This window comes from Cyclopterus lumpus, chromosome 18 (assembly GCF_009769545.1).
Source record: "Cyclopterus lumpus isolate fCycLum1 chromosome 18, fCycLum1.pri, whole genome shotgun sequence".
In the NCBI taxonomy this organism is placed as follows: domain Eukaryota; kingdom Metazoa; phylum Chordata; class Actinopteri; order Perciformes; family Cyclopteridae; genus Cyclopterus; species Cyclopterus lumpus.
In genome coordinates this window covers 11,198,654-11,218,625 of record NC_046983.1, presented here as the reverse complement: position 1 = coordinate 11,218,625, position 19,972 = coordinate 11,198,654, and the positions used below count along the sequence as shown (strand labels likewise).

The 19,972-nt window shown below is 41.8% G+C and overlaps 1 protein-coding gene across 1 annotated transcript in view; it reads left to right on the top strand.

Annotated features, from left to right (window-relative positions):
* The window catches only part of LOC117747779 (sodium/potassium/calcium exchanger 2-like), a 32,245-nt gene extending 18,633 nt beyond the window's left edge, over positions 1–13,612 (top strand). The window contains exons 4-9 of the mRNA XM_034557229.1: positions 6,170–6,259; positions 7,345–7,427; positions 11,669–11,803; positions 11,940–12,029; positions 12,388–12,554; positions 13,184–13,612. Coding sequence (XP_034413120.1) covers positions 6,170–6,259; positions 7,345–7,427; positions 11,669–11,803; positions 11,940–12,029; positions 12,388–12,554; positions 13,184–13,433 — 815 coding nt within the window. The 3' untranslated portion in view covers positions 13,434–13,612. The remainder of the gene's footprint in view (positions 1–6,169; positions 6,260–7,344; positions 7,428–11,668; positions 11,804–11,939; positions 12,030–12,387; positions 12,555–13,183) is intronic.
* Positions 13,613–19,972: the final 6,360 nt, after the last annotated feature.

The window sequence follows — 19,972 nt, the reverse complement described above, 5'->3', positions numbered from 1 at the left end:
TGCTATTGCTCTCTGTGAGACATAAAAAAAACGATTTTAGTTTTTTCCCTGTTGTGTTGTCCTCAAACTCCTGGTTTGTGAAGGTCCTTTACCGAGCAGACATTTAGTTAACATGGCGGTGGTGTAGCAAGAAGACGGAGATTTCATGCGGTAGGTCTCTCAACTTGACAACGCTGTGCTCGGCTTGTGAATTTGTTTATTGGGCAGATGGAGAAAAATTGTGAGCTGTTTTCTCAGTCCTCCTCACATTGCCCTTCGTTTGGGATTCAGAGTCAATAAGAGCTGGACAGTGCAATTAATTGCAGTGGACTTAAATGTGTTTTACAATTAGCACTTCCCATCAAACTGTAATCGATTTAAGTATTCACACGCTCCTCGGGAGATCCAGTAGATTATTCAGCAGCCACATTGAGATCAACAGGTTTCTTGTTCTCATTAGTGTGCATGTTCTTTCGTTAAATAATAGACCTTTAATCCTCCGTGTTTTCCACTGGAGAGAACATGGCAATAGTCTGGTACAGTCAGTTCCCGGCACAAGTGCCCACATTTTTCCATCAGTGTGGAGCTACAAACAATATCACTTAGGAGCGTCATTAAATATTGAACTACAAAGAGAGATGGGGAGGGAGACGGGCAGAGTGGCTGTCTGAGCTCTCGGTGGATGGCTGAAACAAGCCTCCCCAAACAGCACTCAGAATTCTGGCTGCGTGCATGTCTTTAGCCCAGGCCCTCAATAAGATTTATCACACCGAGATGTGAACTCCGGTGGTGAGTCTGTGCATAACCACAGCGAAGGTTGAGGAGAAGGTTGATTCTTGCATATGCTATAGAATGAAAATGTGGCCTCATTGATTATTTCAAATTACTGATAATCTCCCACTCTTTACATAATCTGTGACTATGCAGTGCAGTACAGTGGTATACGTAGACCAGCTATCTCATCAGATGCTTTCCTGCAAATCATTATCTCACTGAGATTGCTCGCAATACCAATGTGGCCTTGGACATCTGTGTTGATGTGTTAGGTAATTTGTATTGAGCAGACGTTGCGCCAAGGGCATAGACAGGACAAGGTCATTTGGGTAAACCATGATGTACTCATGTTGGCAGACACTACGGTCATTGGCTAAACTGGTGAGACAAAAAAGGGTCGGAGATGGATGCAGGCACGCAAAGAAACCAGTCAGCAGCAAACACGGTTTGTGTTTACGTGTCTTACACCCAAACCAGACAAAATACATTCGTGAACGAGAAAACAAAGTATTTTTGGATGATTTTTTATATGCTGTGATTTTTTTTTTTTTTAACAGCCGTTAATTGTGAGTGATAAATCCATTTAAGCCAACGTTTCCAGTTTTCCCCATACTGCTGCCAGCTGTCTGCGTGGTAACCCAGGGCCCCATTGATCACATGGTTCAATAAAGCAGTCGCTGTCGCTGACCTCACTCTCCTCTTGCGCAAGGGAAAGATATTTACCATTCATGCAGATATAAAATATTGACATCCTGCTCTCGGTATTAAATGATTTGTTTAAACTTAACACTGCATTTTCACGCATTAGATTACATGTAACACCAACTTCAACATCACAAAGGCAAAAGTTTGAAATGGTAGCCCTTTCACGCGTATCGACAAATGCAATGAATAATATACTGTATTTGCAATGTAATGGGGCATTAATGTGATATCTTGTCATGTATTGTTAAAGCCACCTATTTATTGTTCACATGTTTAGCATTAATATTTGAATGCAGGAAAGAAATGGTTATGTAACTGAGACCAGCCAACCAGAACCCATCAACCCATCATCCCGTACACATGTCACACCCCCACCCGCACCCTCTGAGCTAACCCTGCGCCGGGCGCGTGAAGGAATCAATGTTAAAAGCCTTTTTGCTTCGGCACAGACTGTGAATTTCCCTGACACCCCCAACCCCCAGCACACTCTAGCGCACAGCTCACTCGAGGTTTAGAGGTCACGCCGCAAGGACAAGAGGGCCCCTGGTAAACAACAACAAGCCTCCATCAGACGAGTGTGCCGGCAGTGGTTGTTGTTGTTGAGGGTTAATTGCCCCCAGAGCAACCACGGCTAGAGGCCGGCCTATCAGTGATGCGGCACTTAAAACCCAAATTTACTTAATCTTTTATATAAGCAGGAAGTGTCTTCATAAATTATCTCCTTTACAAGAGCGGTCTGGCACTGAAAAGTAGTTAACATGGTGGTAAAAGGGTTTACTATTTATATAGAGCTCAATAACATAGGGCTTATAGAGATATAAAGGAGATAGCTTGGCTATTTAAAACAGTCAAAAGCTTCAGAACATACTGTATATCAATCTTCCCCCATATTTTCATCAAGTGCCATCCAGTTAGCAAACATACATTAGAGTGATGATTTCATGAGTCAACATTCAAAATAAAATATGAACTAACCACCAGAGTTAAGTGAGAATATGTTATCACGTCTGCACATGAACTAAATCCTCATGCTATTAGTTATGAGAGCCTTACGGCCCGGTGTCTTCTCTTCTGCTGCTTCACGTTCAGCTGTTGCTGCAGATTTGAATTCCCAGCTAATTCATCATGCAGATGTGCTGACCGTCTATTTACAATGGCACGAAGAACTGCTACAGTAAGGGAATCAAATTAATTGTTTGGGTTTCATTGTGGAAATAAAAGGCCGAATCATCAAGACCTTTGAATGAGATCACGTGCAGAGGAGAGGAGGACTCATCTTTTTGTTGCATGTTGACCCAGTAAATTCTCTTCTGACTTTCCTCTTCTGTTTTTTTAATTTGTATACACACATATATATATATATATATATATTTCTATATATCATTGTATGCACCTGTTTTTTGTGTTTTCTAGTATATTGAGGGTCCCTTCCCCCTCCCTTTCGCTCACAAATCTTCTCTAATAGCTATCCAACCTGTGCCATTGGCAGGCTATTTATCAGACTGACTGACTGTAAAACTATGATGTATTTCTTTTATAATTCAACCCTTGCCACTTTCTTTTGCACTTCTGCAGTGATGACTCTGAGAGACTTTGTCTTTCTGTATGTCACTCCTTGTGCCCGTGTGAGTGTTTGTAGGATGTGATGTAGAACCAGCGGACCTGTCTTGTTCTGTCATGTTCACTCTTTTCCTTTTCTCTGTTTGTTCGTCGCCTTACCCTTGTCTTTTGCTGTGATGTTGTAGAGCTTGGGACTTATGGGAAACTAAAATATTATCACTCAATGACTGAGGAAGGTAAGCCTAAAAGTTTTCAATTGATTCTTTGAGTCAGCTCCTGTCATCCCTCTTGCTTTTTCTCCATCTTATTTACGAAACAGCTCCTCTAACTCCACTTTTTGTTTGCTTGCGACATGACATACAGTTTGTTTTGGGTTTTAAGTTTGACAACCTCTCTGGGATTTCACTGACAAAGTGCAAATCGCGGTAGCCATTCCATTTTATTATTTACTTTTTATTCTCATTTGTATTTGTATTTTTTTATTTTTTTATTCCCAGAGAATATGTACAAACATATTATGTGTTACTGTGTCTAGTGCTTCTATGGATTTTATTCTATTCATTTATTCAGATATTTGAACAGAAATTGTCGTCATATGTTGCTTATGTTTAATACCCCATCTGCATCGTTGAGAAATACATCATCCATGCCTCAGCACTCACTTGGAGGTTCCACTTGCACCAGCGGCGGGTGCTCACATGTAAGACGTACGTTGCTGAATTTGTCAAACAGGAGTGACTCATCCACCCGGTACTTGCGTAACAAACAGAGCTGACAGGGAAAACGAGCGGCTGTGTAGCGACGGCTGAACTTGGTTATTCTCAAAGACTTGCAAATTGGAACTGTCATATTTCATCCTCGTTTGCCCTGAGAGCTGTAGCATTAGTGGACTTTCAAACCATACCCAAAGACAATATGCTGGAGTAACATTATTTAGTTTAGTTAAAATGATTATGCCATACTTAAAAAGCTTTATCAAGTGAAAGGTAGCTATAGGGAGATAGGCTGAGCTTAGCTTCAGCTAAAATTACCAAATTGTGTCCTAGCTGTTATCTTAAAGTGAAAAATATCCACTTTGATGAATTGACATCTTGATAATTAAGTTATTAAGTTGCTCTTAGTAACTACAGATAACTTTTCATAACTGGTTCACTGATTCTGAAACCTCATGCCAGAGTGGTTTTCTTCAACATTCAAGAATTTCGTTTTGGACCTCATCAAAAAGCCCAACCCTTGTATTCCCGAGCAGAGACAATACTCTCACACCCTCCATCTTTAAAGACGAACACACTTGTTCACAAACCCACTGACAATGACCGCCGAAGGTGAGTGACGCCAAAGCGGTGAGAATGCGTGACGTCGTTTTTGTGAAAAATGTACAGTGGACGTGTGTGCGTATGTCTTCGGTGAGCATGTGTGTGTCGGAAAAGGAGAGAGAGAGAGAGAGAGAGAGGCGAGGAAGTGTTGTGCGTTGCCAAACGACAAAAAAGACCAAAAGAAAAAGAGAAAAGAATGGAGGAGCGAGAAAAACAGGAGCGATGGAGAACCGTGGAATTAGATAGAGGAGACGAGAGGAAGGCCGGGGGTGACTTAGGGTGGTTAATGATTTTGCCAGAAGGTCACAGACAGCGCTGACATGGTCGGGTGGAGTATGTATCGACGCGTCACCGTGTCAAGCACTGACAAATCAGCCATGCCCCTCTTGCAATGAAAAAAAAAAATCTTTCACATTGATTACAATGGGCTGATTGGGAGTAGGTAGGACACGCATGCAAAAACTGACACGCACAGGCAGTCAGTGAAATGAAATATGGATACCTGACGCACACAAAAAGGGAAATGATAGATGAGACAGACTCCCTGACAACGGCATTCAATATTAACATATATATGTAATTGCATGGGAACATAAAAACGTACACCGCATAATTTTGTGCATATGGTGTCAAATTTCTTCTCGTCTGAGTACCGTGTTGTTCGTGTGTGTGTGTTGTTGGGGGAATTCCAGTCATCGCTCGTCATGGGCAGAACTGCCTTGCGTGAGCCCACAGCTTATGCAAGCCTCAAGATCATGTTGTTCAATTGATGACGGTTTCAATTCAGTCTCCTGCGTCACGGCGTCGCCTCTCCAGTGTTGTGGAGTCGATAAATGTTATCAACAACAATATATATTTTTTAAAATATTGATCAAATTCAAACTAGCAGATGTCTCTTGCATGCTACAATATTTCAATTTAAGAGGCGCTTCAATAGATTGCTGCAGGAATGAGTCCTAAAACTTGGAAATAATGTGGTGTTTGGTTAAATGCCTGAAATAAGGTATATGGTTAACACAGGTTAAGATGTTTGAATAGCCTCGTTGTGTATACTAGTAATGCGCTACATCAAGGTCACATGGGCACGACGTGTTTTAGTGTATTTTTACTTCTGTATTCATGCTTTGAAAATCATCAAAGTGGTGTTCCTTTGTGAAGATGATCTTGCTGAACAAAAAAGTGTAAGTATCATAAACTTGTGTTTGCCACAGTTTTCTTTATGCAATAATCCAAAATCTAATAGAAAAATCATATTGGCTTTTTTGTCTAGGGAATCAGTGTGGTGCTAACAAAAACACGTCATCCCTGCAGCACGCTATACAAGCAATGCTAAAATAGAAGCACTATAATAATGGTCAAATCTGGTGCTTCCTGTTTAAATATTGTAACACCCTGTCTTAAACCTATATACGTTACTTCTGATATGCCATGATGCCGTCCTCAGCTAAGTCTTTGGTTGCTTTTAGTTCCCAGCTAGCCTCTGACCTCTCTTGTGACTTCCTGATCTGGTATGAGAACTGGTGTACAGGAGTGAATCTGAGCTCCAGAAGGTAGATATCTTCACAAGAGATTCTCTCCCCGCTGGCTTTGCTTCCACCCAGGACCAGGACATTGCAGGATCATCAGTATATGATATGCCATGTCATATTGACTCTATGTTGTTTAAACAGCAGTTTTGTGGGAAGACACCATCCTGTATGCACTGTGCTTTTGAAATGTGACCCATCTGGGGTCAAAGGTGACAACGAAGGAGCTCTCACTGGGAAGAGGACAAGAGGCCTTGAAGTACGCAGCCCTCTGCTCCATGTTTAACCACTGTGGCGATTCTGTTGCAGGTAAATTTCGAGAGAAGGCATCCATCCTTCATAAGATCGCTAAAAAGAAATGCCAAGTGGAGGACAGTGAGAAGGCCAACGGAGTAGCAAGCCGTTCAGGTAAAATGGCCTTTGATGTTCCTAAAGGAATAGTTAGATATTTTGGGTGAATACATTTGTTCACTTGCTTAATATTCCTTATTAGTCATCAGGAATGCCCACTGAAATGGATAATGAACGTCACATCCGCTGTTAAACAAGCATGACATTATCAAGAACTGCCAAATTGATTGCAAGTGTTGTCTTCAAGCAGTATTTAAATCAATCACAGTCACTGCCAAGTGTAATTTATGTGTTTGTTTCACTTCAAAGAGCATCGGACCAAAGGATAAACAGGAGGCAATGGGATGCCCTTTCCTGGCCACAGTGTAGTCAGAGCAGCAGAATCAAAGCGAGGCATAGATGTTTATCAACGAGGCAAATTATGCTAACAGCGTGGCATTAACATATTACCATCTTAATCAAATCGCATGACTGGTAGTCATCACGGCATACTTTACTTTCCGAGCTTCACATATCTTTAAATTGGTGTCTGTAGTAAAGATTGACTGTCGGTGTAGTTTAGTGTGTGATGCATGTGATTAGATTCATATCCCATCTTTATATCTGTGCGATCACGTCATCTATGCGAGGGAGTGATGTCATGTGTTGGACCACAGTGGTATCGAGTCGCATTATCTCTCTGAGAATCTTTCTAATTGTGTCACAACCACACTTGGATTAAAGCGAATTTCCACGGCAATTATAGTGTTATCATCTGATTACATGGCTTTCGGCTCTTTGTATTTTAATAAGGGCTGTTAAGTAAGTCTGGCCTCAAATGAAATGGAGTCCTATCAGGACTACCAGGATACGATGAGGGAGACGGATGGTAGTGACAGCCACAGACGAGCACATTCTTGTTCATATGCTTACGGTGAACAAACATTCACTGGTTCCTGCTTATTGAAGTAGCTATAGCTTTCAAATAAATGTTGTTAAGTAGGGAGGGGAAGAAGTGTAAAAGTGGTGGGTTGACCACGAGGCACTGTCTCACGTCTCTCTACATCACAACAGCTAACACTCTCATGCCCATTTGAGGCAATGCCAACTTTAGTTCCTCCATGTGCTTGAATTATTCTTTCAAATTCCCACAGATAAGAACCTTCCAAACAGCTCCAGCGTGGAAGTGGAAGTGACACCTCCCATGAACGGAACAGCAGGTCAAGAGGGGGAGACGGTAAGAAACACACACACACACACACACACACACACAAAATGCCGCATCCAACTAATGACGTCATGCTATGAAAGGGCAGCAAAACCGAGAGACCGGTTTTCAATGTTGGAGAGACATTTGCAGATATTTTATGCCTCTCATCTGTGTCTGTGTTCCACCTTGAGTGTGATTGATGCAAAGGCTGCATTGACTATGGCACAGGTCAGTACCGCTGATAATTTCCCAGCATGCACTCGGGCGAGTCCCTCCATCTTCACCCAGACCTGCCAAAGACCCGCCTCGTCCCACTGAGTTCTGTAATCACACTCTTCACTCACCTGCTGCTCCCCGCCGCCGGGTGATCGAAATAAACACACTCGCCACAACACACACACACACACACACACACACACACACACCTGCAGCAGTTGTGCTGGCATGAGCGATGATGGTGGGACGCAGCGACCCGCCAGGCGAGCAGACGGTCCTGGGGTGAAAGGGCAGCTATTCAAAGTCGTCCACTGAGAAGGAGGCACGCAGAGTAGACGGGCGTGTCGGTCATCCTGCTGGATTCTCAATCGTTTTATTGACTGAGAGTAACCCCAAAACAGACTGAATCCTGCTTCCATTAAATGAGCAAAAAGTATAGGTTTCAACTTGGTTTTGGGGGCTGAATGATTTAGTTTCAGATAAATAACTTCCTCGAACAGAATTGTTTTCGAATATCAGCTCTACACACCCACATTTTCCCGAGGCATTATGTTTCGGGGTTCTCCATCCGGTCCAATCTCGTAAACGCGGTATCTGTGAAATGCCTGGAGGGAATTCTTTTCAAATTTCCTGAATTAGAATGTGGTGTTGAAAGGTCACCGTGACCTTACGAAACTCATTTTTCGCCATAACTCAGGAATATGCATGTTATGATCATTTCCCATCGTGATCATCATGAAGTGATGGCCTTTTGGACAGATTTAATGCAAACTGCAACATGACTGACATTGGCATACAACCCCGAGGCGGTAATTCTACTTCCCCAAGGCCCAAAACTAATTTCATAAGCTGTTAATGCAGTTTACCAGTTCACCTATTACACCTCCATATTATTCTTTTTCTGCTTTTATAACAGACCTTGTATTGCAAACTGTAATGTGACCAGTAGCTTCGCATTCAAAGGTGTGGACAAACTATAGGCATTTCAAACTCGCACTATCCCTTTGAAAAAGATTTGAAAAACACGCTTTAGCTCTGGTTGTAGAAACTAAACAATTCCCAAAATCTTTCTGCACCTATAAAATAGATACTGTAGCACATTGAGATGCAGCAATCCTCCAAGGCAAGAAACAGTAGTCTATAAATACAGACTGGTGTGGAAGCATATAGGAAGCTCTCAGAATAGACTGCTTAAGATGAGCCCTGATCTGCAACATGACCATGTGCTTATTGATCTGTTCCACTGCACCAAGTTGTTCTCAGATTGATATCTCACGGTTAATAATAGCCTTTGCAGATAAAACAGTCATCACTCCCCTGAAGCTAACAATATTTGCGCCTATAAAATTGGAGCCTCTGGGAGAACGAAGAATTTTAGATTCACCTCAAAAAAATGTCAGAAAGCCTGATATGTGATTTATGGAACATTTCAGGTGGCGATTCACTGAGTTTGCGAGAACTGGGTGCTCATTCAGTCCCACAGTCCCTGCTATTTGTAGAAGTCTGTCCCACAGCGCACCAGTCCGTGTCAAACAGGAAGTAGCTGGAGACAGCTCATACCTTCACATGCCGCCAGAGGCTCCGTCATACTAATTGTTCAATTCCTCCCGGATGCCTTGGAAACCAAGATTGGGGAATGAGGGCAGAGTTAGGGTCTAATTCAAATCTGCAGCAGACTTCTAAAACAATTGCCGGACTCTGTGCTGACGTAAATGATCAAATACTGCAATATGTCCCCCAACAGCAGAGATTAAAAGGTTTATAGACAGTATACATTCATCTGGTTCTTATGTTATGCTTTTGTCTTACAAAGATGAATGATGAGCACATTCAGTGCATGAGAGCGTAAAGCTCCAGTAATCACTTCTTTAAATAACATACTGTGAAACTAAAGAAAACCATAACCAATAGGACTTTGTGACTCATCCCACCTCTACCACAACTAAAATGATTTGAAGAAAGAAAATAAACATTGTGTATCATGGGTTTTAGGAAGGAAGTAACATCAGATTTAAATGAACGGAAAATAAATAACACAAGAACAATTCAAAAATAAATCCATATAGCAGCAGATGCCGATATTCATACCACAGTACTACCTCCAAAAAAAAAGATTAATAATCCGTGGGAAAAATGAGTTTTTGTTTGTTTTGTCAGATTCCCCCTGTGCTGTGTGATTACCATAAACATATTCAGAAAGAGTATTGGACAGGTGTAAGAGAAGACACAAGTGATTTCAGATAGATGGCTGCGCTGTGTCCATTCCATGATACTAAAAGTCGGATCAAGCAAGTAATGCAAATACATCACTGTGCAGCCCTTTTTGCAGCTGTGCTTATGTGCTTACTATTTTTGTGACCATTTCAACTCTTGTAGCTTTGTAGCAACACGCCAGGTGCCAGCGCACACGCTTAGGGAAGAAAGAAAAAAGAAGCAAATGTCACGCTTCCCCTCGCAGCTCTGTGGTGCCTGGTAAAAGTCAGTGCCTTCAAGCTCAGAGTTTGCAGTGTTGCCAACTGAGCCACCACGGGGCAGGAAAGGCCCCCGAGGGGCTGGCATTTGGGAGCCAACTCAGAGAAGGGAGCACCATCTCTATGGGGTGCTTTAGCAGAGAAACCAAATAAAGTATAAATATACAAACGACGAACTCCCAGACTGCCAGAAACAGTCACCTGCATGGAGTCAACATATCCATGAAAGAGCTGCAGGGCAAACTGCAGTATAATGTGACGCCTCCTGCTCGGACGTATGAAGTAGCTGTTGGACACGCAGTAACAGAGATGGAAACCTCTCACATCTTTACATCTCTCAAATTAGCAGCGGATTCGGTTCAGAATTGATCTTTCTGAAGCCTCCGGTTTTAGGCCTTTTACCAGACAACAATGCAGCCATCTGGATATGGAGACGAGGAGAAATCAGAATGCTGAGCATAAGTGATGCAAGCGCTGCCTTTTGTTTGGCAGCTCTGATTACCAAGGTTACCAGGCAATACTCAACAGCAGTAGCTGTCACGGCAGGATAAGCTCCATATGATTCAGGATGTGTTTAGTAGCCATCTTCAAGCTCATGCTCAGACTTAAATGATTGTCTTGAGAACATTATTATTTACTGAGCAACATCTGTTATCAGCATCTGCCCGGTTTTAGGTTTTTCGGCCCAGTCTCTATCTTTTGCACCTGTTTTCTTTTTTTTCATTACACCAAAAGGGAAGGAGGCAAGTTCTAGGTCATCAGTGTGTTCTGCTCAGATCTGCATGTGTGGACCTGTTCGCTGCAGCTCCCCACGGCTCCGTAGCAGCCTGTATAATTGGATACGAAGGGACCCAAGACATGTTTCCGCTCTCAGAAGCCCTGTTGTTGTACCGTTAAAGCACCAGCATCTTCACCTGAGAGTCTGTGTTTGCAGCGGTAGGCACAACAGCTATGGATGAAAAGATGATTCCGCTGTCTTTCTTGCCAGGCCATGTGTCATCTTCAGACAGTGACAGCTTATTTGATGCTGATCTGCAGACAGGTGACAGTCTTTGGCTCACTTGGCATTCCAGTGGCAGGTCCAATCAGACCCCGGGGGTCTGCGGTGCAGCCGGCATCAGCAGTCAGCAGTGATGAGCCCCTGATGAGTGGAGAGGCTGAGCCCTTCAGGCTCGGTGCAATCTCCCAAATCACAGTCATCGCACTCCTCTGCCTTAAGGTCAACGCAGAGCAAAAGCACACGCACTTCCAGGTCCGGCCATCCATTTCTGCAGACCTCTGTGTTGTCTTTTCCCTCTTGAAGTGCTTGTGTTGCAAGTGTGCTGCCAACCTCTATGGAGAGGTGTATCCAGATGAGATAAATGATCAAGCTGAAGGAGACCCTACATCCTTTTAGAAGAATTGAGAAAGCATTACTTAACTCGATCATATGTACCCAATATCAACTAAGTTAAACACTATACAATTATGGTATTTGTACTTCTAAATGTTACATGTTGTATGTGGCATTACCCGTTATGGTGAATGTGTTGTAATCTATACTTCTTCTCCCTCTTTCTGTTCTATGGTGTCTCCTTTCAGGCTGAGGACGAGGAGGAGGAGGACCAGCCCCTGAGCCTGTCCTGGCCCGACACCAACCGCAAGCGCCTCACCTACCTCTTGATCATACCCATCGTCCTCCCCCTGTGGCTAACGCTGCCTGATGTCAGGAAGGCGGTGTGTGAGACAGAGTTCCCCTTTCGCAAAGCATTTCACACAAGAATGCCATCAGTTTTGGATGGATGTGTGTGGAGTCATTATGTGTGTGTTTGCTGCAAAATTCACTATTCTCTCTTTTTTTTTTGCCTTTCAGACATCAAAGAAATTCTTCCCCGTCACCTTCCTGGGTGCCATCACCTGGATCGCAGCCTTCTCCTACCTAATGGTGTGGTGGGCTCACCAGGTACACACTCCCTCAGAAATGACATTGCAAAAATGAAGTGGGTGTCATGTGATCATGACAGTAGTCCCAGAACATTTTAAAATCCTAACATAATCCATGTCAAAAAACAAAGGCAAGATGCAGTCGTCTTTTGTCTCCAGTTCCCATCCTTGACATTTAAAATGAAACCATATTCTATAATCCACCCACTCCTTCATAAGCAGAGCTGTCTTATTCAAAACAAAGAGATTGTCAGAGTTTGTCGTCACCTCCATCAGCTCCCAAGCATCACGAGGAAATTAAAAATAGCTAGAACAAAAGATTAGGTTTTATTTTTCCCAAAGCTTAGTTTCCTTTTTTTTCTTCTTTTTTTTTCCAGGTTGGACAGACCATTGGGATTACAGAGGAGATTATGGGCCTGACTATATTAGCAGCTGGAACCTCCATCCCTGACCTCATCACCAGTGTGATTGTGGCACGCAAGGGGCTGGGTGATATGGCTGTATCCAGCTCCGTGGGCTCCAACATCTTCGACATTACCGTTGGGTACGCCATCTGAGCATGTGCCCGGTGTTGCTGTGTTTAAATCTCTATTATTCAGTATGCCATGATCATAATATGACTGTGAATTCTGATGCCTCTTACAATTACATGATACGACATGTGTTTGATGTAGAAGTCTTTACATTTTCCTTTTAATGTCAACTGTACATACAATCGGAAACATAAAAGCCTTTTTCTGTCATATTTTCTTCTTGTAGTAACATAAACACAAGGTGTTGATGCAAGTATGTCTATATATTATTTAGTGTACCAACACCTATGTATGCTGCTGCTCACATCACTGCAGCAAGGTGAGAGGAAACTGTACGTCAGCAAAAAAAACAACCTTTTCAGCTGCTGCCATATTATCTATGTGCACATTATGTTATGCTCTGCTGAGTGTGAGCAAACTGATATTGACAGGAAAACAAGTCTTGACTGGAAAGAACTTGTCTCAAAAACATGTCTCCTTATAAACTTGCTTCATATCCTTGTCTTCTGATATAGAAGGGATCCTTAGCAAGGATATCATTTGAACTTGTTTTGAAGAAAATGTACAAAAGTCATTGTGGAGCTTTATTACATAAAGTATATTTTCTAAGTGCCTGTAACATGTGTTTGTGTATTCACAGACTGCCGTTCCCCTGGCTCATGTGGTCCTTCACCAACGGCCTGCAATCGGTGGAAGTCAGCTCCAACGGCCTCTTCTGTGCCATCGTGCTCCTCTTCATCATGCTTCTCTTCGTCATCATCTCCATCGCCGCCTGCAAGTGGCGCATGAGCAAGCTGCTCGGCTTCATTATGTTCATGCTGTATTTCGTCTTCCTGGTGGTCAGCGTCATGCTGGAGGACAAGGTCATCACCTGTCCCGTGTCCGTCTGAGGTCGTTCGAGGACCCACTTCCTCCCCCTCGTCACCACCACCACCACCACCACCACCACCTCACCACCATCCTTCTTGTCTGCCATCGCTCTTACCTGCCCCTTGTGATCCTTTACCCCAGGAACAAAAGAAGAATAGGGAGGACTTGACAAGAGAATAATCATAAAAATATGAAAAGATATGGAATCTACAGATATTTTCAGCTAGCGAGGAGTGGTGGGGAGGGGATAAACCAACAAGGGCACAATACTTTGCCTTAGTTGGTTTAGCATAGGCCTAACATGAGTGGATTTATATTTATTATTACTATTTAATTGGCAGGCGAGGGGGGGTTATGGGTGTACAAGCCAAATATAGAAGCATTATGCATGCCATTTAGTGTCACTAGATGAGCTGGATTCGAGACCACGCCCGGTAGGTTGAGTAGAATGACCTCCTGTGAACTTGTGGGGAGAAGAACAAGAGATGCGCCGTGAAATAACTCCTCATGTCAAATGCAGCGGCTGAGCTGAAATTGTGAGCATATTTGAACACACATTGGTTCAACAGACTAAGAAGCTGTCGCCGAGAGTGAAGAGGAGTTTGTGGATGAGGGAATTGCAGACTCTGTGGATGAAGTGTGTTTTCCCGTCTGATGGTATTGAGCGAAAAGACTCTCCTGTGGGCTTCGCACCCGAGCAACGAGGGATGAAACATTCTTGCCGGCGCAGACAAACTTCTCCGTTGTCATTTCTAATTTGCAAATTCATCATGCGCTCAGCCCGAATGAAGAGTTTAAGCTTCCCCTCTCTCCCCTGCCGGATGTCATTCTTCACCACGGGATGTCTTTTCAGAAGACTCTTTTTTTTTTTTCTTCTTCTTTTTTTTTTTCATTTTCATGAAATATAAGAAGTAGCATTAGATGTACTGTAGCATTGTTAGGTAATGTAGAGCCATCTCAACCATTTTTCTTCTCATTTGTTCTTTTGCCACTGAACACACGTTCTGATTGTACAGAACCATTCATGCTTTACGCTTCACACTTCACACTATTCAGACTGACAAAGGCAAGAAAAAAAAGGCCTAATTTGAAGTTTAGCCTCATTATATATGCTAGCCTTCAATATCTTTCACTGGATGAAGAAGAAAAAAAGGCATGAGTGCTTTAGGCTCATTAACGTTCCGTAACGAAGTCAATGTCAAAATAATACATTTGAAAAAAAAACTTAACAGTGTTTAAGTGTAATGGTTGATTTAGAATAGTCAATGTGTAGTGCTTTGTTCACAGTAGAACTGGGCTCAACTCACCGGCTAGTCAAACTCCTGGGGTAGTAGTTCCAAGGAGTCAACTGCATGTGAAAATAGACACTCAGAGGTGAATAATAACAATCGACATTTAAGAATTTGTATACCAAAATGTATACTTTTTCAAACATGTTTCATAACTCCTTAATGCAAACCAGTGCTCAGTCTCTATGTAGAAAGTGTCAACATGTATGGTCAATGATATCTCTCGAACTTGTGCAATTTATTTTCTAATCAAAGGTGCTTTTGTGTGCATGTGTGCGGTCTGCATTTGAATTCATCACACAATGACCATTCCTTATATTTATCTATGAATAGAAGTTAAACCACCAGTATTTTGCAACTGACTGCAAAACAACAAAAAAAAGAAAAAAGAAAGAAAACACATAATGTGTTTTATACTGAACATATAAATAATGATCACAACCTCTCCTTAAGCTACATAGAATGTAGAAATCACAAATTGAACAGCAATATACGGTGTGTGTCGTCGTTGAGAACTGCAACACCCACCCCCCACCCCCCACCAACCACGCGTCTGTCCCTCGCTGTCCTTCCTGTCCGACGTGGTCCAACACCCCACAAGAAGAAAGTGGGTGACCATTTCTCCCAAAACTGTCCCCAGCTGGCCAGAAACACCCGCTTTACCTCAACACAGCCTCTGTACAGCAGCGTAGTAACTGTAAAATACGGTAAATAGATTCTCTGAATATGTGAGGAAAAATGCATGCGAGAAATTTGGGCTGGTTACCCACTGACTGTACAGCTGAGCTTAGACCTATATATGTTCACTTTTATGCATCCATTCAGAACACCAAGAACTTATTGGTTATACTTTGTAAATATACATTTCTGTTTTTGCAAGAACAAAATGGTTCACACATGTATTATATTTATTTTCCTTTTTCTTTTGTAATAGTGGATGGAAAAGGTCAGTGATATGCTGGAGGCCCTAAAGTATATACAAAAAAAGACAACTCAAAAGAATTTATTTTTAAACTACTCAACATCTCTTTAGCGTATTTACACTGGAAACATGTCTGTTCAGGTTCTGGTAAGAAAACGTGGGCTTTAAATACCCTATTGCTTCCTCGAGTTAAACAACAGTCAGACTTAGTGATGCTGCCACTATATAATTATATTTTCTGGCATTTGTTGTCAAAGATAAAGGTAATATATAACTATGATCCCTGCATCAACCAAACTCATATGTCAAACTGCTACGCGTGGCCTCATAACAGTATATCTCATTTCAACATTTCCAGAACCCAAAATTCAAAAAGACAATTTTCAGGCCTCTACAATGACTCGTGTACTTTGTGAAATTCTCCTGCACACATTTGCCATTAAACTCTTCCCTCAGAGCGCCCACACACTGACATCTCTTTACAAGAAGAGTGAGACATTTTGGGTAATGCTCTGCGGCGCTTTTGTGCCGAGAGTTAGATGAGAAGATGGACGCCGCTTGTACTTCAGTGGGGTAAACACAAAGTTAGAAACACACCTGCTTATCTTAGTGCAAAAAAAACGATAATCTTGTTGTGTAAAAAAACGACACGTTTCAGTTTTAAATGGGGTTAAGTGCAGGCCAAGCTAATTTAAGCTAACCGTTTGCTTGCGGTAGCTTCATATTTACCGTACAGACTACGGAGTGGTATCGTCTCGTCTGACTCTCGGTACGAAAGATAAAACGTGTGTTATTGCTTCAAAGGGTCAAGAGATCATTTGCTCACCTGTGCATCCTGTAACTTTCCATTGCGAAAACCCCTCCTGTCAAGACACGACATATTTCTTTTCTTCCTCCAACGTTCCCATGGTGTTTTTTTTATGTGAGACCAAGAATGGAGAAAGGAAGAAAAAAAAATCAAAAATCAAAAGGCAAACCGGTTTAGCATGTGAGCTTGGCATTGATTGTGATTGCAGGGTAAGCGGCCGTGAAAAGTTGACCTCCTAATGAACATTCTTGCACTGTAAATGTTTTCATTTTCTTGGTGTTAATGTAAGATTTATTTAAGGTGTACATATATACAGATACAAATTAACCATATAATCTATATGTGTAAAAGAAATATGTCTCTATGTAAAAACACAAAGTATATAATAGAACAAATAAAGATAATTCAAATATGCAACAACGTTTTCGCTGGTTTTACATTACTGTCAGTCGTGCTTTATTTCAACCCCCCCACCCCCCACCCCCCCTACTGTATATGTAATATGTGGTTTATAACACACCATAGTGGAGGTGTCAGCCAAAAATAACTCCTTATTTATTCTAATGTGTAATTATATGGCATTAGACGTGTTACAGCCATACCGTGTAAATGTATAAATGAAACGTTTTACTTAAGGCTGGAGTTCAGATCCTTTGTCGCTCCTCCCTGGCAGTGAGAGGAATTACACCAACGCTGTTGACGCGTGCTCTGTGAGAAAAATGACTCATTAAAATTGATGCCAATGGTTTGAAATTGTATAACATTAAACTTCCTGTCTCCTAAGTGGTTGTGTTGCGAACGAATGGATGAATTCAATGCATATTGGGTCCTATTTGCATAATGTATTTACATTGCTTTTTTAGATAGTCCTATTTACACAGCTAACAGATATATTTAGCATGTTGGTATTGTTTAGCTTAGATATGTGGCTTTTGGAAAATGGGCCCGATATTTACTTTGGTGACTAAGGGGTGAAAGAATTGATGATATCAAAACCGACTCTAAATGGGGTGTCTGCCTCTCCCCCATGCCCAGGACTCTTTGCCATGACATGTACATTTACTTATCTATGGTATGGAAAAAACTGACATAAGGCAGTGAGTGTGTGAGTTAAAGGTACAGACAGGAGCAGTCTGTCACGCACCAGCAGTACATGTTAATTGTTAATAATCACAGGACATTATTTTAAAAGTCAACTGCTTATATTATTTTTTATTTAGGGGTTAATTTAACAACTCCAGTTTGCTGCAGCGAAACACAGAGAGCTTTCCCTGATGACGATATAGGCTTAATCAGCATTGTGGGAACTAGTTAATGGACGTTCATTTATATGTAATAATCCCAAATGCTTTTGGGCCAGCATCTCACTCAGTTTTAAGGTGCATAATAGTGGTAGAAAATGTGTGGTTGAACTGGAAACTAATTATGTTTTGAGGCTTCTTTCTAGGCTTTTACTTGTTTATTATAATTAAAGGGGCACTTCACAAATGTTCCAAATTAAATTTAGTGTACTCGTCATGGTTATGACTACTCGAGCTGTGAAAACAGTTGCGTAATGACTTCTGTGTTTCTTTCTTTCATCAGGGTCATCTGGATTTGGTCTTGAGACTGAGATTTTTTATATTTGAAATAAGTGGGTATTTAGGAGGCGGTGGGGACTAATGAAATTGGTACAGAGTTACATTATGGGAGTTTACCGAAACGACAGGATAAAAGTTATGGATACAAAATGATTTGCCTTGACCATTTGACCACTCTTTTTTTAACCTGTATCTAATGGGTCCCCCAAGTACTAAATATTGGAAGTACTCAATTTCCTGCAGCATTTAATGGTATAGTGCATTGTTCTGATTGCCATGCAATGACACAGAATACATTAACTTAAACAATTAATTCCTAAAGCACATACACCTGCAAATAAATGAATTCAGTTTGGATGATTTTGAGCATCTTTCCAAATTCATGCAATAATGTCTCGGGGTGCACACCTGGCCGACACAATTCTTATGTAGGAGTACTCTGAATTATCCTTTAGAAAGACTATACACCCTTCCTGCAGATGTGAAGTGATTACACCCCATTGTTTGTAAACCTGCAAGCTTCTTTGACTTCTCCATCGTCTGTTGTCGCCCGTTGTAAGAATACTTCAAAATAGAACCACACTTACGCTGAGAGGCTTGCAATGAGGAAACAGGGTTTTCAGCACCAAATGTCTGAGTGGCGTTAAAGCCTCAGTGGCGATCTCAAATAGAAATCAGCACTGGAAACAAGGACATTTTTACAAGGGCAATGATTCGCATTTCTTCTCTTGTGGTGCCTTCCTGCCTGTATGAAGACTAGTTGTGGAATAGGGCGCCCTCCTGTGTTCACAGCCCAACTCTTCAATATTTTAACAGTAATGATGCAATCATCACTTTGTTTCCTTCCTGATAGCCTACCCACATACTACCCAGCAGGTGATGCATGAAAACCTGAACGATGAGTCAGTATATGTCAGGCTCTGCGTTCACCGACAATAAACAGTTTTCTCACCACTGTTCATCTGTCGTATTACCGACTCCCAAAGGCAAAGAGGGCTTAAATGAAGAAGGGGCACTTTGTCAATGTCCACAAACATAGAGCCCTACATACCGAGCTTGGAGGAAGACTGCAGGCCCTACGTCACTCAGGGGAAGCCCTAATTAAAACCCATGAAGGGCCCATGACCTTAACACCAGTGCATCCCATCAGACATCACATACATATCCTGGTTGAATATTGGTTTGACAAAAAAAAAGAAAAGGCTAATTCGACGTTGAAAGCCAGAAGGGAAAGTATTATGTGGATGAGACTACATGGGGTGTTCACATTTCTGAACGTGAAAAGACATTCATACTCAAGATAAGGTTAATTGTTTGTGTTATTCGTGGTAATAGTTCTTCGGGAGACACAGAAATCCCCTGTCGTCATCCCACGTCATTTAAAAAGGGGCGTGTCTCTCTTTCTGTACTTTTCAAACTTGCCAAACATCTCTAATCTTTCCTCAGAAGTGTATTTCATTCTTCCAGGTAGTCCAAGAGATTTCAACGGTAATCCCAAAGACTGGTTCCCTGGTTCGTTGCCTGGAAACTGACACTCGTACACTCACTACTGAAACACTTACACACATACTACTGAAACACTCGTACACTCACTACTGAAACACTTACACACATACTACTGAAACACTCTTACACATACTACTGAAACACTTACACACATACTACTGAAACACTCGTACACTCACTACTGAAACACTTACACACATACTACTGAAACACTTACACACATACTACTGAAACACTCGTACACTCACTACTGAAACACTTACACACATACTACTGAAACACTCGTACACTCACTACTGAAACACTTACACACATACTACTGAAACACTTACACACATACTACTGAAACACTTACACACATACTACTGAAACACTTACACACATACTACTGAAACACTCGTACACTAACTACTGAAACACTTACACACTACTGAAATTACTTGTATGAATACAT